At 43.6% G+C, this 26047-nt stretch overlaps 3 protein-coding genes across 5 annotated transcripts; 2 read left to right on the forward strand and 1 right to left on the reverse strand.

The window, feature by feature from the left end:
• Window positions 1-1379: 1379 nt before the first annotated feature.
• lctla (lactase-like a) lies at window positions 1380-6932 on the forward strand. The gene is given in 15 exon segments (XM_048262864.1): window positions 1380-1529; window positions 2068-2251; window positions 2431-2483; window positions 2485-2592; window positions 2700-2787; window positions 2903-3012; window positions 3188-3316; window positions 3643-3738; window positions 3964-4018; window positions 4165-4326; window positions 4771-5045; window positions 5458-5584; window positions 5697-5896; window positions 6059-6122; window positions 6297-6932. Coding segments are annotated over 14 exon segments (1713 nt in total). The 5' UTR covers window positions 1380-1529; window positions 2068-2121; the 3' UTR covers window positions 6413-6932.
• A 323-nt stretch (window positions 6933-7255) lies between these two features.
• On the forward strand, window positions 7256-13970 carry tipin (timeless interacting protein). Of its 2 annotated transcripts, none has more exons than XM_048262867.1 (8): window positions 7256-7345; window positions 8302-8448; window positions 8879-8966; window positions 9068-9143; window positions 9427-9549; window positions 12244-12307; window positions 12642-12851; window positions 13082-13970. In XM_048262867.1, the coding sequence occupies exons 2-8, from the start codon at window positions 8316-8318 to the stop codon at window positions 13399-13401; spliced, it is 1014 nt and encodes a 337-aa protein (XP_048118824.1). In that variant the 5' UTR covers window positions 7256-7345; window positions 8302-8315; the 3' UTR covers window positions 13402-13970. The 2 variants fall into 2 exon arrangements, with proteins under 2 accessions (XP_048118824.1, XP_048118823.1); XM_048262866.1 differs by lacking the exon at window positions 7256-7345 and adding an exon at window positions 7483-7568.
• Window positions 13971-16971: 3001 nt separating this feature from the next.
• dis3l (DIS3 like exosome 3'-5' exoribonuclease) lies at window positions 16972-25906 on the reverse strand. 2 transcript variants are annotated; one of them, XM_048263647.1, is made up of 17 exons: window positions 25704-25906; window positions 25105-25255; window positions 24621-24749; window positions 24293-24428; window positions 23831-23998; window positions 23426-23504; window positions 23158-23337; window positions 22467-22636; window positions 21997-22158; window positions 21472-21722; window positions 21102-21194; window positions 20410-20937; window positions 19810-19964; window positions 19409-19587; window positions 18978-19123; window positions 18292-18463; window positions 16972-17682 (listed from the first exon to the last, which is right to left on the reverse strand). In XM_048263647.1, exons 1-17 carry the CDS (start codon window positions 25834-25836, stop codon window positions 17326-17328), a joined length of 3189 nt encoding a protein of 1062 aa, XP_048119604.1. In that variant the 5' UTR covers window positions 25837-25906; the 3' UTR covers window positions 16972-17325. The 2 variants fall into 2 exon arrangements, with proteins under 2 accessions (XP_048119604.1, XP_048119605.1); XM_048263648.1 differs by lacking the exon at window positions 25704-25906 and adding an exon at window positions 25347-25678.
• Between the last annotated feature and the right edge of the window lie 141 nt (window positions 25907-26047).

Below are 26047 nucleotides of genomic sequence, written 5' to 3' on the forward strand. Positions count from 1 at the left end.
TCTCTCTGTCCACTGCCTGCATTGATATGCTAAACACAGGCACACACATGCAGTATTTTTGTTCACGCCTGACCACTGTTGACAAATACACACACACACACATACAGTACATATGCACACACACAGACACACACACACTGACTCTCACTCACACACATACACACACTGACTGACAGACACACAGACACACATTCTCTCTCTCTCTCTCACACACACACACACACACACACACACACACACACACACACACACACACACACACACACACACACACACACACACACACACACAAACACACAAAAGAAACACATGGACTAGGTGGAAAAAAACAGGCAGTGCAGTGCAAACACTTTTTCCTCAACAATTCAGCGTTTTTGTGAGACCCAGAGGCACAAAGCGCCGGCCCTGCCGATAATACGCACATTCATCAGGGCGTGGCCCCGCAGCTCAAGAGGGCGCCTCTCGGAGAACAAGAGGCAACAATGAGGAGCAGGACTCTCCAGAGGCCACTGCAACAGACAGCCTTCTGGGATATGGAGCTCCATCCGAGGGATCATCCAAGGGCAACATAAGGCCCCGTCTTCTGACTGGAATCAGTCTACTGAGCAGGCCCAGATCTGGGGTGTCTATTCTCTAAAGTCTATTCTCAGATTGAGACCTCAGCAGTGCTTGAAAATGTCACTATTTCACTATGTAGTGTAATACGTAGTGAATAACTATGTAGTGAAATACTGGAGTTTTCAAACACAGCTCAGATTTATTATTTTAATTTCATAGGATTACTCAATAATTGAATTATGAAGCAAAATAAATTAATTGTAATATTCTCAAAATCTCTAATAGTCTCAAAATCTTTCATTGCAAGTAAAGGGTTTGAGTCTGATTGATTCAGAAAGAGGGTTATTCTTATGTAAATAAAGAAAGTGTTTTATAATTGAGGTGTACTGTACCATATGTTCTGCCTATATGCTTATAACACATCACAGTGAAGAATGCTTATCACAAATCCACATATATTTTTTTTTTCAAAATGTCTTTAAACAATCCACCATTAGCAGTGCTTTTAAATGCATCATATTTTACTCAGTTTTAGGTGAAAGTCTATACCTTTCAGGAGAAGAACATTCTCTGATGGTTATTGCAACAGTAACACACAAAGGTTTACAAGCACAAACCACTGCATACAGTGACCAGGAAGGCCTCCCCCCCTTTGTGTAACCCCTCCCTCCATAACATTAACTTTGCTTACAGGGTAAAATCCTCGTTTCTAAAAAACTTGTTTGTCCCAGCATATTGCTCTCACACTCCATTGACCTTCAATGGGGGGCATTAGGGGGGTGGGGGGTATTGCACACGGTACCCCCATGAATAGAGAGCAATCCACTGGACGCTTCGGCGCTTTTTTGTGACAACACTCGAGTTAACCACTGAAGAGATTTGGCGGAGGATGCGTTAAGTCCAGAACCTTGGGTACCTTCTGGCACTTTGTGGTGGTTTCCAGCGTGGGACAAATGCGAGTGCTCTCACAGGTATGTGTGTGGATGTGGTGGGGTGGGGACTCCATGTCAGGCACACTCATAGTCAGACTCTCAGAGGCACGAGACAGGGAGGAAAAGCTGCCACTGTCAGGGAACTAGACTGCATCGGGGATATCTATCTGATCATCTGGCGTCGTCGATCACCATCATTTTCAGCAGTCTTTTAAATCTTTAGGATGTCTTTCATACTAGCAGCACTGGACAGACTCACATACTTCCTGTCCCTCATTGCCTTCTGCGTCAATGTGTCACGTAGTTGGCTGAAATGAAAATGCTTTTACAAATATGGATCTGAAGAATGTGCCTCCAGCACTTGCGTTACCGACTGACGACATACGAATTTGACTTTTCTTCTTGTTCTGATATGACATGCCTCTTTCTTCGCTCTGTTTCTGCACAACATGTTTTGCATGCTGACAACTTTTAGTAAGTATTGCTTTAATGGCAGAACGGGGGACTCGTCTCCTGGAGACCAAAGGTCGCTTTTGTCCACTGCACAGGAGTTAACAGTGACTTTCTCCCCCCACAGGTGTGACTGGAGAGAGCACCTGTATCAGCATCAGCATCAGCATCAGAGAGAAGCATGGCACCAGGCTACGCACTCACGGTTTGCCATGTGCTCGGGCTTCTGCTGCTGACTGTGACTGCAACTGAGGACTTTGACTGGACCAAGACGGAGAAGGGGGCCTTCTACTATGGAACTTTTCCGACTGGTACAAGCAATGTGTCACGGCTCAAAACATTTGCCATAGTAAAACATCACTTCTGCTATTGAAGCCTTAGACTTCAAAAGCATCATAGAGATCAAATGCATTTGTTTGCTTGGAAATGAAAATCAAATCGTTAAAAAAAAAGGGTTCTCTGCTTCGTTCTGCACCACCATGCTGAACAGGGTTCTCTTGGGGTGCCGGTGGATCGGCCTACCAAACAGAGGGAGCCTGGGACAGAAGACGGCAAAGGCATGAGCATCTGGGATGCATTTGCCCATAAGAAAGGCAAAATCTTCTTCAACGACACGGGAGACTCCTCCTGCGAGGGCTACTATAAAGTCAAGGTGAGTCATGACTTCACATTCGAAAAATAACCTCAGCTAAAACTGAGTGCGGAAACTTGGTCCTTGATCCAGCTGTATTTTTAAGTTTTCCGATGTCCCTTTTCCAGGATGACATTGCCTTAATAAAAGACATGAAGTTAAACCACTACCGCTTCTCAATCTCCTGGCCTCGGATTCTACCAAACGGGCTGAAATGTGAGCAGTAAGACACACTGAACAAAAGTCTTATGTTGCTGATATAGAACTTGCTGGAAAATAACAGCTATTTTTGAGCTCTGTTTTAATTCAACCCATTGATTTGTGTCTGCAGCACATCATATAAATGAAAAAGGAATCCAGTATTATGATGACCTAATCAATCAACTGCTGGAAAATAAAATCACCCCTATCGTTACTCTCTACCACTGGGATCTACCACAGGTAGGTGAGATATTTCACTGACTGCAGCTATTTCAGTAGAGTAGACCATGTGTTTTTCCTGGAATGGGCAGGCAGGACTAATACAAGTGAATTCATTAAACTGTAATTAACCTGTCATTGGTATTCAGTAATTATAAACCAATCAAATGAGCCATCCTATTTTCTGTCTCAATAGGTTTTGGAGGATAAATACGGGGGTTGGCAAAATGCCAGCATGGTTGGCTACTTCAATGATTTTGCCAATTTATGCTTTGGGAGATTTGGTAATCGAGTGAAATACTGGATTACGTTCAACAATCCATGGGTAAGTCACCGAGACATATATCAACTTTTAGTACTCTTTACTAGCAGCAGCACTAAGGAACAATATTCATTTTACATTTTGATGTATGATGTTTATGAATAACTACTTTAAATTCAAACTTAGGGCAGGTTAGGATGATTTTTGTGTAGCTGTAGTTTTAGTCCAAAACTCCATAATGCTTCATCAACATTCCATCTTTCACATTTTCAGTTAAAAAAACAAAATGCAGGACAGATTGTGACATGGCATGAATTTGAGACATGATATGACATTTCTTTTATGAGTTTGATAGGACTATGATGGTATGGGCTGAATTGTCTTTGCAGTCTGCAGCTGTGGAGGGCTATGAGACAGGGGAGCATGCACCTGGAAAGAAGCTAAGAGGCACGGGAGCATACATCGCCGCCCACAACATGATAAAGGTGCTGCATAGCGAATGTACAGATGTGCTGTCAGAATGACAATCTAACACTGAATTGACTGCTAGTTGTAATCACCCAATGACTTTAAAATGTGAAACATTAAAAGAAATAATACAATTACAGTAATTTAACAATGTATCTATAAGAGAGGAAAAACACATTACAATTTTTAAAAACATTTCTAAACATTTCATCTTACGTACTGTCTGTTTGGGTCTCTCTCAGGCACATGCAAAGGTTTGGCACACTTATGACACCCAGTGGCGAAGCAAGCAAAAAGGTAATTATAAGAACCCCACTCAAGAACAGTGATGCAGAGGTTACAAATGCAAAAAAGCATTGAGCCAGTGTAACGAATGGGCATACCTTTATCCTGTGCAGAGAAGAGAACATCCAAAAGCATAATGGGATGTGTGTATTTCACAGGGCTGGTGGGGATCTCTCTGCTAGCTGACTGGGGAGAGCCGGTTGACATCACCAATCAGAAGGATACTGAAGCTGCTGAGAGATACGTGCAGTTCAGCCTGGGGTGGTTTGCCACACCAATCTTTAATGGAGACTACCCTCAGGTGATGAAAGACTACATAGGTGAGCAGCAGAAGAGCCTCACACATGACAGCATCGATCCTGCACTGTCTACTTTCTATGTTTTTGTTTATTTATCTGTCTGTACTGCTAGAGGTAGACCATTGGCCTGGAAACCAAACTCTTTCTATGTGCTTACTCACCTGACCACATTAACTTGATTCTAATTCTGCTTTGGATTCTGATACAATTTCACTGCCCACAAGTCCAGTGTAGAGTAATGCTTCTGCTGAGGCTGACTGGAAGTGACTATAACCCTTGGCTCTGATTGCATGTGCCATGTTTATAGTTCTTAGCAAACGCTTTTGTCCAAAGCGACATACAATGAACATTACATCAATATACATTATATTAACAGTAAAATGAACAATTTAAAGTAAAGTCATGTAGCCTAAATAAAACAAAATGAATATTATGTTTATGTTTATGAATGTGCCACGTGTTTAGGAAGGAAGAGTGCCCAGCAGGGGCTTGGGGTATCTCGTCTGCCCACCTTCACGTCCCAGGAGAAGAGTCACATCCGGGGCACCTGTGACTTCCTGGGCATCGGGCACTTCACCACGCGCTACATCACCCAGAAGAACTTCCCCTCCAGCCGCGGGAGCAGCGTCTTCACTGACCGCGACCTGGCTGAGCTGGTGGACCCCAGGTGGCCTGACCCCGGCTCTGAGTGGCTTTACGCCGTGCCCTGGGGATTCCGGCGACTGCTAAACTTTGTCAAGGTATGATTTTCCTCACAAGTGCTTCCTGTAAAGATATTAGATGAGATTAGTTTAGACTAGACAGATACTTGATGGATCCTGAGGAAAATCTAGGTATCCAATATGGCACAGATAGAACAAGAGAACATAAACACAGAACAAAGTGAATGTGCAGTCTTTCAATGATAGCCTACCCACCAGAATTTTACAGTGAACTGTCACTTTAATATAGTACACAAGTGGAGATAATGTAGTGATATGCTAGTATGTGTCAATGAATGGAGGTAGTGCAAATAGTGAAAGAGCTCAACTGATTGACCATCCCATGTACAATACAATGTCTTGTTGACAGAACAACTCTTCTTGTCAGCTTGTTTGAGGTTTGATGAGGATTGTTTGTTCTCATTGGACTTGTGCTTATTTTTTTCTTCAGACCCAATATGGAAACCCAATGATATATGTGACAGAGAATGGAGTGTCAGAGAAGACGACGTGTACAGATTTATGTGACGAATGGAGAATGCAATACTTTAGGGAGTACATCAACGAAATGCTGAAGGGTGAGGCTCTTAAAGGAACCCCTACAAAAAAACAGAGCAGACATGTCAACTGAAGCACAGACCCAGACATTAAAATCCTCTTGAAAATGCTGCTTTTTGTTTTATTTTATAGCAATAAAAGATGGCGTTGATGTCAAAGGATACACTGCTTGGTCTCTGCTGGACAAGTTTGAATGGGATGAGGGATTCTCTGAGAGATTCGGCTTGTACTATGTGGACTTTAGGAGCAAAGACAAGCTCCGCTATCCCAAAGCCTCTGTTCAATACTACAAACGAATCATCAGCTCCAATGGTTTCCCCAATCAGAGAGAGGTAAGGGGAAAGAGATTATATGTATTATCAAAAGATCTCAGTACATAACAGCCAAGAATATTCATCTTCATGTATTTTACCAGTACACCCTCTAGAGTTGTTTTTGATTGATGATAACCTCATTATAATCTTACGCCTTTCATATTTTTGTCATGACAACAGGTTGAGAGTTGGAAGAGGAAGGCAACAGAAACATGCTCCTCGAGCAACCAGCTTCTTGCTGCTGGTAGGTAAAACAGCAGACTGGTAATTGTCTCTGGCCAACTTCAATTTTAGAAAATACAGTTTTAACCTGATTCACTGATTACGATTCAACCTGATTTCTTGGTCCTGAAATTATTGAAAATCATCATTGGCTGCAGCCCTAATCTTATCCTTGTATCCCATCGGTCTGTTTCAGATCCATTGACGAGCCACATGGAGATGGTCACAGAGATTGTGGTTCCCACCGTGTGCACTTTGTGCATCCTCCTCAGCGCCATATTCCTCATGTTCCTGCTCCGAGGCCGACTTTAGACTCGACTCCATTACCATCCATGTCCTTTATAGACAACTGTACATTAGATGTACCTATTTTTTATTGTCTTTAACCAATGCTTGGGTCACATAGGGGTCCATTCATGACAGGTGGTCTCTATAGGATTTTGAGGAAGTCAAGCATGCAAAGAATGTTGAATTTTAAGTGTCACTTTTCAGAAAGATGACGGCTCAGACATTTCAGTGTGTAGATTTACTTCTAGAATGACATCAATCCACCCATCACTGACACCCTGATGTAGTTCAAATTTACCTATATTTGAAAGCAGGTTTGGTGTTTGATGTGGAGAGAGGTTAGGCTGGGTCATAGGCAATTTGCTGCATGCACTGTATAGATCGAAAACTTATAAAACTTCGACAAATTGTTGCAATGTGTAGGTCTACATTTTCTAACTTGGAAATAATACTGGAAACAGCCTTTCACTTACTATGTCAGTGCATACCACCATCCATGACTTGATAGAAATAATCAAATCATTAAATATTTTTAAAAATGAAACTGAGTAGCCTCTGTTGTTGTGCAACGTATCACTCACCTGCCATGCCATGAGGGTTATTTTAGCATAATTTTTTTTGAAGTATTTACTATGTACAATTTGTAACATAAATGTTGCCATTTGATGCATTGTAGGCTACCAGAATAAGCCTTAAGAGCAAATAGCCAGAGAATGGCTCTGAAATAGCCTACTATGTAGCTTGGGCTTACTGAATCTCACCACCAATACTTGAATGTGTATGAAACATGCCAATCCAAAATACTATGCAGTAGTACATCCAGCCCAGTAGAGAGCTGTAGCGGGCATTTTAGTTGTGCTATGAACTGTACTACTCAAATTCACTAAAAAAAGGAAGAGCCGGGAAAAACAATCATTATTCTACTAAGTCAAAGGCAGGCACTAACAGATTAAAAAGGTATGTAACAAACTGCCTTTAATACAGCTTGCCTTATTCAGAATCAGCAGGTCATGATTGCTTTTGTTGCGATATAACTGCCTTTCTTATAGCAAGGTGTACTGTGGTGTAAAGTAGGCTTAGTAACGTAAAGCCACAATCCCGCCATTGGACGCAGCCTGGCATGTTAACGTTAGCTGGTTAGCCAGCTTGCTAGCTAGTTACCTGGTCAGCCAGCTACCTGGTAATACTTTTGTATAACATGATGAAATGACAATGCTAACCTGAAATGCTGTTCTTGCATTATTGTCTGCTTAATGACAACATCTGGCTACTTTGGTTTACTCCTGAAAATAGCTACTTACTCGGAGCTAGCAATTGTTGCATGTGATATTTGTTAAACGTTTGCTCTATAGTTTTAGTTTACGTTATAGCTTGTGTGTAGTTAGCTAGCGTTGTATGTGGCTAGTGGTTACCAGAGACATACGGCTCTGGTGGTGAGCAGTTATCTCAAAAGAACAGTAGGAGCAATCTAGCTCAATGGTGACTAGCAAGCTGGATATGCTTCTGTCAACATGAGCAGTACCTCTTGCCAGCTGGTAGTCAGCGACAGTTCCTCAGGGATACCAGTGTTGCAGAGCAGATAAAAGTTATCCATCAATGGCTAACGTTAGCTTCTTCAGTCGTTAAATGTTAATACCTATACCACATAACGTCACTGTATCTCTACAGTTGTTGTGTCCATAGCTTGCATTTGATTTGGCCTGCCCTGAAGTGTTGAACACTTGAAATAATCCACCAACAAGTCCATGCTATCTATATGTTTTTATATTCACAACGTTACCTTCCCTTCCTGTGACGTCCTCAGACGCACTCTGAAGCGCTTCTAAAATATCTTGAGATCTGCGCTCAGATGGCGTTCTCAACCCTGCATGTTATTGCTACATCTAATTACACTGATATCATGTTCTTTGCAGGGATTCAGTAAGCCATGTTCGACCCACTGGAGAACGGCGTGTTTGATATCCCAGACTATGATAACATAGACGACGAGGCATTCCCGCCTTTGCCTCCCCCAGTGTCTCCAGGACAGGAGGACAATGAGGGGGATCCATTTGCAAATGGTAAGACCTATGAACACAAGCAGTCTGAATTTGGGAAAGCTAACATTTCACTGATGGTGTGAGAAATCTGTCTTTATTGCCACATTGATAACACAATATCAACAATGACAAGCCAGTTGGAACCTGCCAGCTCTCTCTCTCTCTGCACTCAAGATGAGTTCCCAATTAAGTAACATTCAAGTTAGATCTGCTGCATGATCATCCTTGCATGTAACACGGAGTTGGTGCATTTTGGCATCGTAAACATTCTCGAAGAAGAGTGAAAAGCAGTTTGCAGTTAAGCTACTGCTATTTATTGTTGGCTACATTTTGGTACCCCCTCTGACCCTTGGTGCCCTTGTGCGTGATGCACGTTGTGGGAGCTGCGGTACTGTGTAGCCATTGTCTTTTACCTATATTTGCCCTGATGCACTCCTTGACTCTTGTTAAGGTGAGGAGGATGGAGAGGCCTCAAAGCTGCCAGATGTTCCTAAAAGGCGGGGAGTTAAGAGGCCTCAGCCCAAGCTGGACTCTCAGAGGTTTGTCCATCTGTTTTGTAGTTATGTCACATGATCTTAAAATCACAATGCCTTTGATATCCCAAAGATTGAGATGAAATAAAATTAATTTCTTTCAACAGACTCACATCAGAAAGGGGACTCCCAGCACTTCGAAACCTGTTTGATAATGTTACATTTAAAGGCAAAGGCCATGAGGTGGGTCCTTACATTACTCTCTCTTGTGGTGCCCCCTCCTGTTGTTTGGTGAAATTTTCTTTGGAAAGACTACCACTTCTGCACATTCTGTATGTTCATATAAGCATATAGCATATAGCTCCCTGACCAGGTCAAGTTTAGTTAAGTCAATCTGTCCTTTTCTTAGTGACTGTATTGAGTACATGTAAACTGCTCACAGACATCAGATGTGGTATCGCCTCGCATCTGATTTGGGCTTACTGGGCAGCTCAGTTTGCTCATGTGTCTCTTGTGTCCACCTAAGGCGGATGATCTCAGGGTCCTAATGCAGAGAATGGAGAACTGGGCACACAGGCTGTACCCCAAACTCCAGTTCGAGGACTTCATCGACAAGCTGGAATCTCTGGGTGCCAAGAAGGAAGTGCAGGTGAGCTGAGTGACAAGACTGCAAAGGAGCCTAGAGGCACTATGGCTGGCATTTAGGGCAGTTTGTCATTTTTACTTAGGATGCTATTGGTTTGTGATTAATGAAACCTTGAGGCCTTGTGTCGATTGAGGCTAGCTGGGCACGTGCCCATCCAGATTTTTAATATCTCAACTTTTTAAAATGCCCCCCTAATTTATTTAAAAAAGTCAATCTTTCATATATTCTAGATTCATTATACTAGTGCAGTGCCCGTTCAAACATGCCATTCCTGAAGAAAACCTGTAGCCCAATTACATGCCCACAGGTATGCCTGCTTTAAAAATAGGATGATGGGGAAATATCATTCCAGCTAAGCATTCCAGCATTTCAGCTATTCAATAATGAATACTGAATATTATAACATATTAGCCTATAATTAATGTGGCCTCTAATACATGTGTAATTAGGCATGGCTGCATGTGACATTTCTACAGATCAGAATGACATAAGCCTAACAACTGTTTTGAGTTAAGGCTAAATGTGTATTAAGCTTGCTGAATAACTTCCTAATACTGAAGACAAACCATTTTGTGGAATGATGCATCATTGTTTGAAATTTGCAACGATGTGACTCAAAAACAGTCTTTAGCATAAGTGACGTCGCTCAGTCTGCCACTTGTTGTTGTCTATCTATGTGGCATTAGCCTATCGCTTGTTTCAATTTGGGACCTTGCAGTCGGAATTGTCGTTTGTTTAGTCAAAGTCTCAAGTCCAAAGTAGCCTGGGCTATTCGAAGCGTCAGTTTATTGCACATACATTTATTTTAAGTGGTCACTACATACCCGTGTTTGGTGTGTTGTTGGAAAATCCGCGTAATCATTTTATGCAAGCAAACTGCATACAGGGAGTCTTTATTGTTGAGGTCAGACATGATAATCATCTTGCATCTTAACCCACAAGCGGTTTCCGAGTAATCCGTTTTTTAAATTGCGACTGACTTATCAAAGTGAGACCTGTCAGTACACGATCCATGGGGTGGAGCTCCCCTGAAACTGGTCCCCTTGGATACAGTGCAGTGCAGCGATAAACGTCCTACGTAAATAAGCATTATTTTTGAAATATGCATTCAAAAATCAAGAGTGCACACCTTTGTGCCACGCGCGAGCCACATACGAAATCTTAGGTCAGTCTGACAAACGGTCAGCAAGATATGCGTGCCACAGACGCTTCTTGCTTTATAGATAGATAAAGTGAATTATTTAAATAAGCCATTTTTTGTTTTAATTTTGATGATTACAATTTACAGCTAAACCAAAAATCAGTATCTCAAAATATTAGAATAAAAAGGTTATAATACCGAAACGTCAACCTTTTTGAATTTAAAAAAAAAATTACTGCATCAATGTGGTGTGGTATGGAGGCAATGAGCCTGTGGCACTGCTGAGGTGTTATGGAAGCCCAGGTTGCTTTGATAGCAGCCTTAAAGGAGAATTCCGGTGTGATCTTGACCTAAAGTGTGTTGAAACATGATACCAAGTGTGATAGCCGATGCTACCAACAGTTTTTCGATGGGGGTGCCTCAGGCATCGGCCTAGCCATGCAAATAAATCACTTTTATAAAAGGGCCTTGACATTTAAGTCACGGTAAGTCGAGCAACGAGTATTAATGAACAGGTATGATAAGGGATCAGATTCCAAAAATAATTACTTATCGTGACTAAATTCAAGATGGTGGCGAATGGTAAACTTCCTCAAGGTACTGTCTGTATAAATCGTCTTGTAAATAAACTACCAGTGCTTTTTCAAAGTTAAAAATGTCTCGTTTTAAATGTCACTTTAGGTCAATATCACACCGGAATTCTCCTTTTAAGGTAATCTGTAGTGTTGGGTCTGGTGTCTCATTTTCCTTTTGACAGTACCCCATAGATTCTTGTTACTTGCACACCTTTTCCTACCACACTTTTCCCTTTCAGTCAACGTTCCATGAATATGCTTTGATATAGCACTCTGTGGCTTACCCTATTTGTGGAGGATGTCAGTGAGTGTCTTCTGGACAACTATCAAACCAACAGTCTTTCCTATGATTGTGGTTGTGTTTACTGAACCAGACTAAAGGAAACTGACATTTCTGTATTATAACATCTTTATTCTAGTATTTTGAGAAACATATTTTTGATTTTCATGAGCTGTAAGCCATAATCAATGTAAAAACAAAAAATGGCTTGAGATATTTCACTCTATATGTAATGAATCTAGAATATATGAAAGATTATTTTTTTTTTCAATAAATTAGGGCAGAAAATGAACTTTTCCACGATATTGAAATGTTTTGAGACCCACCGGTATGTTTAGTAAGTATCAGCATGCAGAGTGGTCTTTGTTTTCTCTACCACTGTGGCTCGGACAGCACACATGCATGCCTAGAGAACTCTGTTGCTCACCAAGGCCTGAGGATTTAACCGTGTGTTGCTGAAGTGGTTAGTAGAACACCAATCCTTTTTTCAAACTTTTGAAAATTAGATGCATACACTTGTGGTGAGAATTACAAATGACGTGGAAGCAAAACCGTGCTGAGATGTGTTAAGAAAGGGAAACGTTCCCAGGTTTATTACAGGATGAGGATTTGTGCCCCCCTCCCCTCTTGCCCACCCATAATTTTGTCTTGCACAACGCCCCTGAATGAAACCATAACTTCACAACCCTCTCACCCTACAGACCTGTCTCAAACGAATACGGTTGGACATGCCCCTCACACATGAGGACTTCATCGGTAATGAAGGTGAGTCCATCAGATGACCAAGAGTGAAATATCTTGAAATACTCCTTCCGAGAGCCAGCTTTGTCCTTGATATTGTAGAAATGTCTGATGATGTGATCTGATGAATATATATTTGGTATTTTGCCACCAAGAGGTTTTGTATGACAAATAATATTAAGGCATTGAACTCAAACTCCTCCAATCCTTTCTCATCGAAGATTCAGTTCAATGTAATATAAGTTCTTCAAAAAGGCAGATGGAATTGAACAGTTTCAAGGTGTTTCCTGGGGAATGTGAGGTCATATTTAGTTCTGACATTTCTGCATAAAAAAAAACCCTTATTGCCGTGGTTTAGACGAGCCTCAGAACGGTGTCCCAGACGAGCCTCAAGACCGTGTTCCAGATGACCTGTTTGGAGAAGGGAACTTCCCTGAGGACCCCTTCATACATTCCACGCCTGCCCCCACCCCGGTGTCCCTGTCAGAGGAGCAACGGAGACGCATCGAACTGAACAAGCAGCTGGCCCTGGAGAGGAGACTGGCCCGAATGCAGCAGCAGCAACAAGGTGAGTGCAGTACCCATTGCTGGGTACAGAGTGCCAGAGTGCGCATGGCACTGTCAGCACAGTGAACAATCCTCCAGTGAAACATGCCAAACATAGTCTCAGTTATAATTTTCAATCTTAATATTTATGTTTAGAGCTTCAACAAAGGTGTTCATTTCTGATATAGAAAGTATTAGCATATGATCTTTATTGACATGAACATAACTGATAACTGCTCTGTGTTTCCTCAGATGCTTCCCAGGCAGATGCGAGTGGTGCGGTGGAGGAGCCCTCGCCGAGCACGTCCATGTCCACGTCCACTCCAGTGAGCCAGGAGGATGTACAGGAACAGGACAAGGAGCCAAAGCAGCAGGACGAAGAGACGGGTAGCTCGGAGCACAGCGCTGCCGCTGACACGGCCAGACAAGACGAAGCTCCGCCACAGGACTCGCCATTATCCGCCGACACGTCCAAAGACAAAGCTCCACCACAGGACTCGCCATTATTTGATGATGAGCAGGACTCTCCGGCCCCAGAACTGACCAATGGCGTTGTGGACAGTAGTGATTGACCACACCCCCTGTACCCTTGCCTTTCACCCCCCTGTACCCTTGCCTTTCACCACAAGAACCATGAACAGACTCTGCAGAGGCCACCAATCAGGCAGGTCTGCTTTTCTACAAAGAAAATTCAGTTAACCTCGTCCATGTGCATCAATGCAAAAGCCAAATAACTTACAGCTGGTGTCAACGAATACCCAATCATCCCATCCAAGCCAAGATGAACAAGTTGTCAACATACTCCATATTGAACTCCAGAGCTTTGTTTCGCCAACTGATTTCTCAATCACCTTGAAGAGCCTTATATGACGAAGCTTGAGCGCAGGCTGCGTTTGTTTCTTTCCTGCCTCCACACGCGTGAGTGGCAGTACTGTAGGCCACGTCGAGCGTTGCTGATTTAGTCTGATCGGCCAGGAGACATGGAAGGCAGATAGGAAGACCCAAATGTGTCTCACCTGTCCCAACGCACTTCTCTTTTCATTTTCTTTTTTTCAATCCAGTTTGGTCTTTGTTTTTATCCTGTTTTGTTCTTTGTAATTATTTCTTGTTCTTTTAATAAAGTTTGTTCTTTGTGTAAGCACCGCTTTGTAATTGTTAGGGGTCCAAGCAAAACTTACTGTACACCAAATTATTTTTGTTGTACTTGCTTTTCTTTCTTAGTTTTGTATGAGCAACCAATAGTACTGATACCATGTAGTCAGTTTCCCCATACATGAACTAAGCATAGTCTTTAGTCATAGACTAAAAGCTTTTTAGTTTTGGACTGAGAGTTATGGACTATTTAATAAATCTTAAACTAGGTAAGTGGTAGATTGAGCATAAAGCCAGAGGTGTTCAAATGTGGCAAGCCGAGGCAAACGTTTTCATTTTGTTCACAGTGTAGATAAAACAATTGACCATTTTAAACAAAGTGTTCAATGTTAAGAGTTCAAAGAAAATCAGTCTGTCAGGAATATTTGCCTCTGTCAAATTTGAACACACTTCAGACTTTAAACTCAACATACCACTAATAAACTGGACCCTCCAGGACCAGTTGTGTCTGGGAAACTGGCCGGTTATGATTGGTTATGAGGGCTCCAAATACACACCACATTCTGTGAGCACAGTGCCACCCTGTCCCCAGATGGGGGCGCTGTAGGAAGTCAATAATGAAATATCTACTGATCGTACAATTTCATGATCTTCCAACATTTTATTTTCATTAGAGCGCCAGGAAGCTCTTGTCTGGTGTACCTAGCCTGGGAATACCCAAACAAACTTTCGGCAAATTTGGGATTTGCTCTGTAGGTCCGTCTGACCAAGAGACCATTGAAGATAGATAGATAGATACTTTATTGATCCCCAGGGGAAATTCAAGGTCTGAAGCCCATTTCCACCATCCCTAAAACAAGGGCACGCAAAAACAATCACTAATCCGGCATGGTTGTGTATTTCTTTGGAATTGAGTCAACAACTGCATTTAAAATCTTCATTTACAAGATTGCTACACTTTTGAAACTATTTGGTATGAGTTTAATGTGCCAATTCAAGTTTAATTTCACTACTAGTTACCCCCCTGCTGGAAGTCGTAAGTCAATGAACCTTTTCCGGGCCCACTGTAAATTGAGAAGGGTCTGGTGTCAATGAGGCTATGGAGTACCTATTATTTGAAGACTTCACCGGCCTGCTTCTGCCAAGCCAACATTCACTGCCCTGATTATGAAGTAGAACGTTCCCACAGGATTTAAACAGGGCTTACGTGTTGATCTAGATCAGGGGTCTCAAACTCAAATGAGCTGGGGGCCAATTCTGCCAACGTCATCTGATTGGAGGGCCGGCTATTTCTGAAAATGCAATGTTCTTTTTTTCAAATACCACACAAAACTGCAAACAGAAAGTGCAAGTGTTTTTATCTAGTTTTAGACACCTGTGCTAGCAACCTTAGCTTATAAATAAAATAATGATAAAATAAATATTAATACAAATTATAAAATAAATGAAAAACATAAAAACAGGTATGTGTGTGTGTTTCACACCAAATAAAAATATTTCCTCTCATAACTTTTTTAAACCTGGCAAACTAGGCATCAGGGTTAAGAAAGCCATTGCCAACACCATTGGATTTTTATATCAAAATGTCAAAAGGCCATGGCTTTAAAGTGGTCAGAGATAAAGTCCTACTGTAAATGTAAAAATCTTTGAGTAAAACAAAAGTTTATGAAGGGGGTAAATTTACCCATGTAATTTGTCACTGGATGGCAAGCACCTCAAATTATGCACCTTTCAGTAAATACTGGATGAACATATTTAAGCAGGTTTACTTTCCTTTTTTCATATTACCCACATAACAAATTAACAGGAAAACACCTAAGATGTTGTGGTTTAGTAATAGATTACTACAATATAGGCCTACAATAAAGTATTCTGGTCAAACAGTTCCCATCGCGGGTAATCTGCAGTACCTAGAAGTTCGCATCATATTGCGGGTGACTTTGTAGTTCTTTAGAGCCCTATTTCTACTAGCCCTGCTGTCTGTACCACATCCATTCACGACGGACACCATCATCCACGATTACCACTGCAACCTCCAAGCTATGTTGGGCAGAGGGTCGAAACAAGCATGGTATGCTTAGTGGACACCGTTGTATACACGCACCTCCATTCACAGACGCACCGTGACTATCACTGTCATAGACGATCGATCATAATCTCCAAAAGGATATTCTCCTTCAGAATTAGAATAGGTGAATAACATAGCTTACCTAAGACTTCATTACACGTGAACGTTTTTCAACAGTTGGTGTAGGCCTATTTCTGCTTCAATTTCTGCAACACTATGGCCTGCATCGCTTCCGCGTCATTACATATGCAAGTCTTTGTGTTTCTCGCGTGTAATACAAGTATTTCCCGAAAACTTTGCGCAGCGATTTTGGGTTTGAATCAAGCTCTGGATGTCTTGCACATAGTGGAGCAGAGTAGGCCTACAAATGAGATTTGTCACCGTACCTGGATCTATCGTCTATTTTAATCAGTATCGTTGTTTGTCGCAATTAATAGCCTCAAGGGCCGGATTACATTATTATTTTGTCATACGTCGGGGCGGGAATTAGCCTCAAGGGCCGGATTACATTATTATTTTTGTCAGGGCGGACGGGGGCCGGATTTGATAATCAGTTGTCTTTCCATCAAATTCCCTCTGCACGCAAAACCCTGGGACAGCTCAGTCCGGTGGGAGAATCAGTTGTCTTTCAAATTCCCTCTGCGCAATAGGACGCTATATGAGTCCCATCGTTTCCAACCAGGCGGAGCTGGCTAGTTCAAACGTTTGCCAACTTAATAAAAGCTTAACTTCGTGTCACACTGTTAAGCCAGCAGCAACATCCATCTTATTTGTTTTCAAGTAGCAGGGAATTCAAGCCAAACCGTTTGCAACTCTGCCATCAATCATTATGTATTTCATTGGCCTGATTAAGTTTCGATTTCTGGAGCTCACAAGCCAATGGAGAGTTACTAGACTAGCCGCTGCCGCTAGGGGCGCGTCTAGATTTCTAGGCTACTGTTAATCAGCATTTGTGCCTAAATTGAGTGAAACAAGGCTTGCGTTAACAAATCTATATTATTTAATAGTAAATCAGAACACTCCATTATTGTAGTACAACCAGTGCAACCCACATAAACTCCTAAAAACAGCATCACGCTTTAAAAGTGTCCCCATGAGAGCTTGCCCAGCTCTGTAAGGTGCACACAGAGTCCATGCTAATGTGAATTAAAGCAGCAGGTGACCACATTCTGCAGTTCAGAAGTGGCGTGACGGTGGTTTCTTGAGATCACGGAGGCTAAAAAGGTTAATCTGTATAGTCCCATTTCCCCAAGGCCTTACAGATCTACAGGGGAAGGCCCTGTGGTATTATGCTGTACCATGAAGCGGGAGACAGCCAGGTGTTGTTCTGAGGACCCTAGGCAGAGATAGAACATGTCTGGGCCTCTACTCTTGGAGGCTCACAAGTCTGGAGGTCCAACAGGGCCAACTCTGCGATCTCCTGCAGGAGGGAGTACAGGTTGGGCTGCTTGCTCTGCCTGAACTCCCTCTCATCCTTGGGCAGCTTGGCCTTCCTGCCCTTCTTCTCTTCGGCCTGCTGCGAGGCCTCCTCCGCCAGACGCACCACCTCCTGCACCAGCTCGGAGCGCCCCCGGCCTTTGGGCTGCGTCCCCGTTTCCGTCGGGGCCACCGGGGCCTGGTGGGGCCGGCTGCTGACCACCTCCAGACAGAGGTTGAGTGGGTGGCAGCGGGCCGGCTGCACAGAGATGCGCACCTGGGTGGAGCAGGACGAGATGAGGGCACAAAAATGAATTCCGATTTAGGGCAGTTCCATGGAAAATTACATTTTTTGTAACATCCATAACGCCAATAAAATATGATGGTATGGCATGATGTGAATGATTACATGAAATTTGAGCATTTGCTAATTTTGGCTGAATAATGTACATGAGAAAAAATGCACAACAAATGAATGTTATTATTCACATCATACAAAGGCCAAGGCATTTCACTGGCGTTATGGATGTGACAAAAAGTCCATTTTCCGTGGCATTGCCCTTTATTTTCATATATATACCTATAATTCACTACATTAATTAAAATGTATTCAAATTACAATTTATTTAAAACTTAGTGTCATTAACACACTGACAGACAGTTTCCAGTATACTGTATGGATTAAAGCTTGTCCAATGTCTCCACGATAGATACTTTATTGATCCCCAGGGGAAATTCAAGAAATTCATTTTAGCCTAGGACTAAGCTTAATCTATTTATGGGGAGAGTTGATTGGCAGTTCAGTTTAGACATGCTTTTTATTTAGTGACTTTTAACCAACTGGGTATCAACATGAATATTTCTGGAGAAGACATGTCAGACTCACAGTGATGTGGTCAAACACACGGAAGGTGTGTGTGCCCATGCTTGTGCTGGTGCTAATTCGGTCCAGGTGTCTGTCCAACGTCCCTGCCTGCCAGACACAACGTCCGTCACTCTCCACAGCCACCACCTGGTTTTCTCGACTCTTCAGGTACAAGGCACCCTTAAGACCAAACCTGAAATAAACATGCACAAGGTCACCTGTCATTGTCCCTCACCATGCATTCCATGATGTAGTTTCACCCAGAGAATCACTTTTTTTTAACCTAATTTTTCACTCACTTTTTTCACCTCACAACAGTGGTCCCTGGGTCACAATCAGTTGGAAAACCAACTGACTATCTTAAATCTGTGTGTAAAGGTCCATTCATACCAATAACGATAACTATAAACAAATATCGTTCTCGTTAATATGACTGACACCGTTCACACATAAACTATAACGATAACGACATGAAGAACGATATCGTTGGGGATCACTTTCAGAGCAATTTTGAGAACGATAAAAAGCTAATAGCCAATCAGAACCCATCAAATTTTAGCCGTCACATTCATTAACACAAGGAAAGACTTTGTTTATCGTGTTTACTTTGTTCAGTGTGGACGCTTTTATCGTTATGGTTATGGTTATCGTTCTTGGTGTGAATGACCCTTAACACAGGTTTTACTGCAGCTTTGACGGGGCTTTACCTTGGAACAAACACCAGCATGCCGTTGGCCCTGATGGCATAGATGACAGCGTCAGCGACACAGTGCTCATCAGTGAGAGGGTCCTTATCTTTAAAGTAGAGGCACTGGAAGAGCTCGGTGGACTGCTTCTGTGCATGCTGCGCAGCCTGGACAACAAACACAGGCCCCACCAAAATGTCAAAACGGCTCTAGCTAATGCAAACTACTGTACAAGTGCCAAGCCAACCAACCTCATGACCTTATCTTCTATTCTGTTCAGAGATGGCGCTACACTTGTTTGAAAAACGTAACTTCAGATAACTTTTTATTTATAATCCAGCTTCTTTGATGGTATTAAACCTCTTATCTTGTAAATTATGATAACTATATCTAGTGTTACATATTGTCCAGTTTGAAGTGGCCGTCAGGGAGGTGGGAACAGCTCCACTTACTCTGTTCTTGTTGTTGACCTGGTGCGCTAGCTCCTCCAGCTCCTTGTTGGAGGCCAGAGCTTTGCTGGGTGCTGCGTCCTTCTCGGCGACAATGGCGGCCATCAGGAGCCGATGCACAATGATGTCGGCATAGCGACGGATGGGAGACGTGAAGTGCGTGTAGCGGTCCAGAGCGAGACCTGTTGCCATAGAGACAAGATAGATAAGATACTGAGTGGATCTCGAGCAGGGAGAGAACATCTGTATGGATATGGAAAACACAGGATAATAAAACATAAACAAATGCAAACCAGACATCACCTCAAACAATGCGTATGAAAATGAGATAGAATACAAGCTGGCTGGCTTCCATGTTTTGAAGACAAACAGAGGAAGTTGTTTACAGCAAATGATCCATTTACCGTAGTGGTAGTACTGCTCTTCTGAGCACGCTCCCGTGGAGAAGTACAAAGCGTTGGACATAGCCTGAGTGGCCATCATCCTCAGCATTCGGTTCACCACAGGGTCACCCTGGTCCACGGCCTGGTCCAGAGAGTCAGCCAGAGCCTTATTAGACCTGCGGGGAAGCAACAGGGACACCTTAAACCACTGGGATAGGACTTGGGTGACACCCTGATGAGGGATGGGCAATGCAGACTTAAAACCATATCACAGTATCTCATGGTGATGACAAAGTAAAAATAGTACTATTCAACACACAGTTTTGAGAAACACAAATTAAAAACATATTAAAAAATTTAAAACGTATTAAATTAAAAAGTTAAAACTTCATCAAATGGTACACTATTCCAATTTAGTAGGTTAAAAATAGAATTTGAATATTATTTACAAATGACTGAAATTCCACAAATTATTAATATAATTTTATGATTTAAGTAAATCCTATACCCTATCACTACTGTATATCATGGATAGAGTGTGGCACTATGGTTTTATCATTGATGATACAATGTGGTACTTCTGTAACTGGGACACATATTTTGTATTTGGGAGAAGTGTACCGTGTATCGATGGTGAAGCCACGGGTGCGGGCGCTGTCGATGAGCTGGTTGAAGAACTCCTGGCGCGGGGGCGGGTGGTGACGCAGCAGGGCCTGGTGCGGGAAGCTCTCCTGGATCTTGCGCGCCACCCAGTGGTTGGCGTAGATCATGCACTCGGCCACGGTCTCGTGCACCTCCAGCGGCTGCTTGGGCACTAGGGCCGTGATGTTCCTGCTGCTGTCCAGCTGGGCGCGCACCTCCACCCCCTCCAGCTCCAGCGCCCCGCTCTGGTCGCGCTGCGCCCGCAGGTGCCGCGCCACGCGGGTCAGCAGACGCAGAGCCTCCAGCAGCTCCGCCCGCCGCCGGCTCCGTACGTCCGCGTCGTCCAGCCGCTCCAGCTCAGGGACCTCGGCCGGCTTGCCATTCAGCAGGCTCTGCGCCAGCTCGTAGTGCAGTTGGTAGGAGGACCGGATGAGCGTGCGGCCGTACCACACCTTACACATGGACAGAGACTCTGCGTCCAGCTGCCACATCACGCTCATCGCGTACCTATAGTGGGGGACGCAACACAACCTCAGCTTCTTAACAGAGTGAAACTAACCCCAACACCCCATACAAAAGCATCATCTTCTTGATTTTTAAAGAAGTTCAAGCTGATACTACAGGAAGAATGCACTGATTGATTGATTGATTGATTGGTAGGTTCTTCCCACCTGTCCACTCCTCCCAGCAGGGAGCACAGGTCCGCACTCAGTACGGCCGGTAGCATGTCGTATCTGCGGTCTGCCAGGTAGTACGTGGTGGCTCTGAGAAGACAGGAGATTGGGAAGTTGAAAGGTCGTTGGGAGATTGACCAAGGGTACTTTTGACAAGGGGACTTTTTCCAGAATTATTTTTTTTTTTTTTATCTAAGTGCATATTTATTGGGGACTTTGATCTTTGCCCTTGATATTTTTTGCACACTGTTAACTTTTTAGTATAATATGTATTTAAAGTATAGTATATACAGTATTACCATGAGCAAAGCTTACAGACTTTTCAGATTTTCACCCAATCTCCGACCCCCCCCCCCCCCCTCCTCACCTGGCTCGGGCCTCGAGGTCTGTCAGTGAGCCCTCCTGGACGAAGTGTGTGACGTCTGCGATGTGGACACCCAGCTCCAGGCGTGTGCCCCCGGGCAGCAGGCGGATGGACAGCGTGTCGTCCACGTCCTCGCAGCCCAGCGGGTCGATGCTGAACACCAGGTGAGTGTCCCGCAGGTCCAACCGAGAGCTGACCTCCTCTGGCGCCACGCTCCACGGCTGCTCCGCAGAGTTCACAGGCATCTCCCGCAGCTGAAGTGAGGCACAGGCCACAGACTCTTATCACAAACGTACTGTATGGGTGTCCAAACAGAGCTTTGTGCCACATACGCCTCTTGCAGCAGCCCAAATCAAAGTAAAAAAGTGTGTCAAACGGCAGCGACATAACAGGGGATAACTGGTTTCAATGACGCATGGTCCAGTTTTACTTTGACAAGACTTTGTCTTGCCAGTTTTACTTTGACTTGCCTGTAAACAAGCAATCTCCCTCAATGTCCTGATGAGAGTTTTGCCACAGCAGGCTCACCTGTGCCTCGGAGAATGGAGGTACGTGGATGCAGTTCTCCACCAAGATGGTCTGGACCTCCGACTCCAGCTCACCAGACTTTCCCAGAACCCTGACAGTGTGGCCGTTGGGGTAGAGCGAGGTGCTCTCCCACGAGTCCAGACGCACGATCACTCTGTGGTCCTGAGGAGCAGAAGCACAGTTTCAGCATATTTACCAACACTAACTCATGCCTCAACACCCAGTCTGTGTTACATATAGAGTGAAGAGTGAAGAGTGGACAGGAAGTGAGAGGGAAAGAGAGAAGGGGAGTGGGTTCAGGAGACGACCTCTGGTCAGACTCCAACCTGGGTCTCCATGGCGATGTGCGCGCTACCCCTATGCTGCGGCTCCTTGTTTTATGATTACACGAAGATTTAATCAGTCCAGGCCATTCGTTGTGTGTGTGTGTGTGTGTGTGTGTGTGTGTGTGTGTGTTGGGCAGTAGTCACCTGCAGGGCCTCAGCCTGCTGGGTGCTGATGCGGATCTTGGGTATGCGGTAGTCCCAGGGTGTGACCAGGATGCGCTGGGAGTTGCGGCTCTGAGACTGCACCTCCTCCCAGGGGGGAAAGGTCACAACGTAGTCCCGCCAGTTCCTCTGAAGAATCCCCACCACCTTGCCTAAGGAGACGAGGAGCAAACTATACTATTCATATCTACACTAACATCTCTCCTATACTATGAGGAGAGATACCTCTGTCCATGATGTGCTTGAATTTTGTAACATAACCAACACCTGACAGAGATCCAATGAACCAAATATGAAAGCTCTTTGGAAAAGTTGCACTTTGGATAATAAATCAATCATCCAGGGGGTATTCCAAGTACATGGTTTAGTGACAAACCTGGGTAAGTTAACTCACAGTAAGTGGTAAACCACCAAAATAGAAGAGCTCTATGGCTTCATTCTCCTAGCAAAACAATACCATAGGGCTCTTGTTGTATGAGATTTACCACTTACTCTGAGTTAACTTACCCACGTTTTGTCACTAAACCACGTACTTAAAATACCCCCCAGGTCTGGTTGAAGTTTTCATAAAAAAAAAAAAAGTTTTTGAATATCATCAATATTCCTTATATTCTCCCAACCTGCATGTGACCTCAGTAAGGTGTGGTAGGTGTAGCGGGTACAGCAGACTCACCTGATGGCATCGGTTGGCTCTGAGGCTCCTCCCCAGCCTTGTCCTCCGCCACACCCTCATGCAGCGCAGTTGTGCGCCCTCGCCACTCTCTGGCGGGCAGCAACTCCACGGCAACCATGTCTCCGTGCACCGCCCGGTTACGATTCTTCCCTCCGCAGATCAGGATGTCGCTGTTCAGCTCTGATCAGTCAACAACAGGGCAGTGAATTATGTGTGAATTAAGTTACAGCAACAGTTCCCAAAACAATGTGTTGTATGACCTACTCACCTGAGCTTTTGTTCGAGGAGCCCTCAAAGCGAACAAAGGCCTCATGCTGCGCCCTGTGCTTGTTCACATTAAGGGTACCCTGATCTCACACACACACACACACACACACACACAAACAAATCCTGTGAGTTTTTCTCTAATAGAAAATTCCTTTCATTACTTAAATTTTGCAGCACAAAATCTACATGCTTTGCACAAAGCTTTTAGCTACATTCAAATTTAGCTTTAGGCTTCAAATTTAAATGCAATCACTTGTATTATAAATATTAAATCAAACGTTAGTCCTCTTCATTCAGGCCATCTTTAATTTTGTCTAATCCTGTGAATGTGGATTTGGAGGAGGTGTTTTACCACTGTTTACTTTTCTATAGAGTAATGGTCACCACTGACTGCATGACTGCCCACCTGGATGAATCGGCCAGATTTGATGCCAGCCTCCAGCACCTCGGCAGGCAGGTGTTCTGTGTACTCGCGCTCCGTGCTCTCACTCTCGCGCTCCTGCCGGGCCTGACAGATGGAGATGTACAGCTCCTGAGCGGCCTGCAGCTCCGGCCAGAAACTCTGCAGGTACTCCTGCCAACAACACAGAACACGGGTCAGGATGAGCAGGGAAAGACACACAGCACATTATAAAATACACATGGATGTGTGACACCTGATATAGAACAAATGCTAGAAGGATCAGATGCTAGATGCTACGGCAAGGCAAGGCAATTTTAAGGTATGGAGGACAAGTCAAATATTTGAATAACTTTCTGAAAAATCGATAAAATAACTTCAAGTTTAAAATAGTTAGGATGTCTCGGGCATGTCAGACACAAAGAAAGGCTCCATGCTTTGAGTGGATTCGGTCCACCAGCCCGGTACCTGAGTTGAAATGACGTACACCCCGCTGGTGCGGCTACCATACTCAGCCACGGCCTCCTGGTCCTCTGTGATCATGACCACTGGTCTGAGGCCTGCCAGATGGTCATGGTACCATACCGCGGCATGATAAATACACCTACCAAAGGTAATAGATCAAATTTACAGACATCACAGGCAGAGTTAACTCAACATAAAAGACTCCATAGCTGGCGCTTACTTAGTAAATATCAGCTGCCTGTTATGGGAAAGTCAGTCTAAATGTGGGTTGTTCCCATAGCGTGTGTGTGTGTATGTGTGTGTGAGAGAGAGAAAGAGAGATGTCTCTAACCTTGTCTGCCATTTCTCTTGGCTTTCTCCTTTCTCCCGGGGGCAGTAAGAGTACTGCTGGAACTCATTGGCGAAATGAATACAGTGATGCCGTGGGTCCTTCAGCAAGCTGCGCAGCCGGTTGTACAGCCTTCACAAGACACAAGTCAAAGTCACTGAGGATCATCAATTACAAACTGAACCTCTGTCAATTGGAAGATTTGTTCACAAGGCTTTCAAACTGGTAGAGCACATGTGTTTCTTTAGAGTGCAAAGTTTAGACTGTAGGCCTATATGTTCCCCACACTAAGCAAGAAGAAGTGTGTCAAAATTGGAGCTATAAAATATAAATATTCAGGCCGTTATTTCTCTATCCACCCAACGCATCCCAAATCACAACTGACACTTAGTAAGTTATGATCTGGATGGGACCATGAGATCTGCTGAAAGATGTTGTGTGTAAGATTCAGTATCTTAGTATCTCTATTCTAGCCTGGGGGCTGTACCTGCGTCGACTGTGCTGCGCAGCCTGACAGGCAGTCTGCATGAACACAATCCCCTGAAGCTCTCGAAACTCCAGCACTTCCAAGAAGTCACGCACCACGCCAGCATCTGGGACGACATAGTGCGTCACGTCTCCAGACAGGATTTTGCCTTCTATAGGGATGGAAAGAACAGTGACAGATACAAACGTTATAAGTGGGGACAAAAGTGTTGCCTCGTGTCTAATTTGTCCATATAATGTTACCTTATTTGTTATCTGGAAAAGTGCCTTGTTGTGTGGATATGAAACGTCACAATTTAAGATTATAATGTAACAAGTTTGCATCCAATCAAGCCAGATGCCAGTGAGACCAAAGGCTTAATTAAGCTATGGGCGCCAAACTCACTCCCTTGGCTAAATACACATTTAGCAGCAACTAATTGTGCATCATTTAGGTTGTAACGCCAGCATATACATTGTTATGCGGTGCACTATGCCATCTAAATATCCTAGTGTTGTACGAAGACACCACTGAGTGAGTTAGAAGAACCAATCTCGGTGGTGGTGGCTAACTAGGTAGCCAGTCAGCTAACATTTAAATATACAGCTAATGTATTTTACCGTTTTGACATGCAGCTTGACAAAGTGCGCTAAAACAAGGCACATGCTCTCTCAGATAATGTTCACGCACGACACGCACTTTCCCCCCGCGGGAACTTTTTAAGTGTAAAACCTTTTCTGTCTTGATCATCATAACAAAAAGGTAACAACAACATAACTTTTGCGGAAGCCGATCAGAAACGCGTTGTACGGTGTCTCTGATGGACAAAACAGTTGGAAAACAGCGAAATGTAATACTGATAAGTCTGTGGTTAAATTGACTACTGTGGGCTATATTTAAAGCTAGGCCTATGTAAACTAAAAGTTTATTTTCTGGTGGTCAGAACACACACACTCAGCCCTCT

The sequence above is a fragment of the Alosa alosa genome, chromosome 14 (genome assembly GCF_017589495.1).
Source record: "Alosa alosa isolate M-15738 ecotype Scorff River chromosome 14, AALO_Geno_1.1, whole genome shotgun sequence".
Taxonomy (NCBI): domain Eukaryota; kingdom Metazoa; phylum Chordata; class Actinopteri; order Clupeiformes; family Clupeidae; genus Alosa; species Alosa alosa.

What these genes read in the sequence shown, in the direction of transcription:
- tipin (XM_048262867.1), top strand. Translation starts at nt 8,316, where the DNA reads ATGTTCGACCCACTGGAGAACGGCGTGTTTGATATCCCAGACTATGAT. An exon ending in TTAAAGGCAAAGGCCATGAG is followed by an intron (nt 9,144 to 9,426) that starts GTGGGTCCTTAC and finishes TGTCCACCTAAG; the next exon opens with GCGGATGATCTCAGGGTCCT. An exon ending in AATGCAGCAGCAGCAACAAG is followed by an intron (nt 12,852 to 13,081) that starts GTGAGTGCAGTA and finishes GTGTTTCCTCAG; the next exon opens with ATGCTTCCCAGGCAGATGCG.
- dis3l (XM_048263647.1), bottom strand. Translation starts at nt 25,836, where the DNA reads ATGATGATCAAGACAGAAAAGGTTTTACACTTAAAAAGTTCCCGCGGG. An exon ending in AATCTGGCCGATTCATCCAG is followed by an intron (nt 23,505 to 23,830) that starts GTGGGCAGTCAT and finishes GTGTGAGATCAG; the next exon opens with GGTACCCTTAATGTGAACAA. An exon ending in ATGCTGGTGTTTGTTCCAAG is followed by an intron (nt 18,464 to 18,977) that starts GTAAAGCCCCGT and finishes TGTTTATTTCAG; the next exon opens with GTTTGGTCTTAAGGGTGCCT.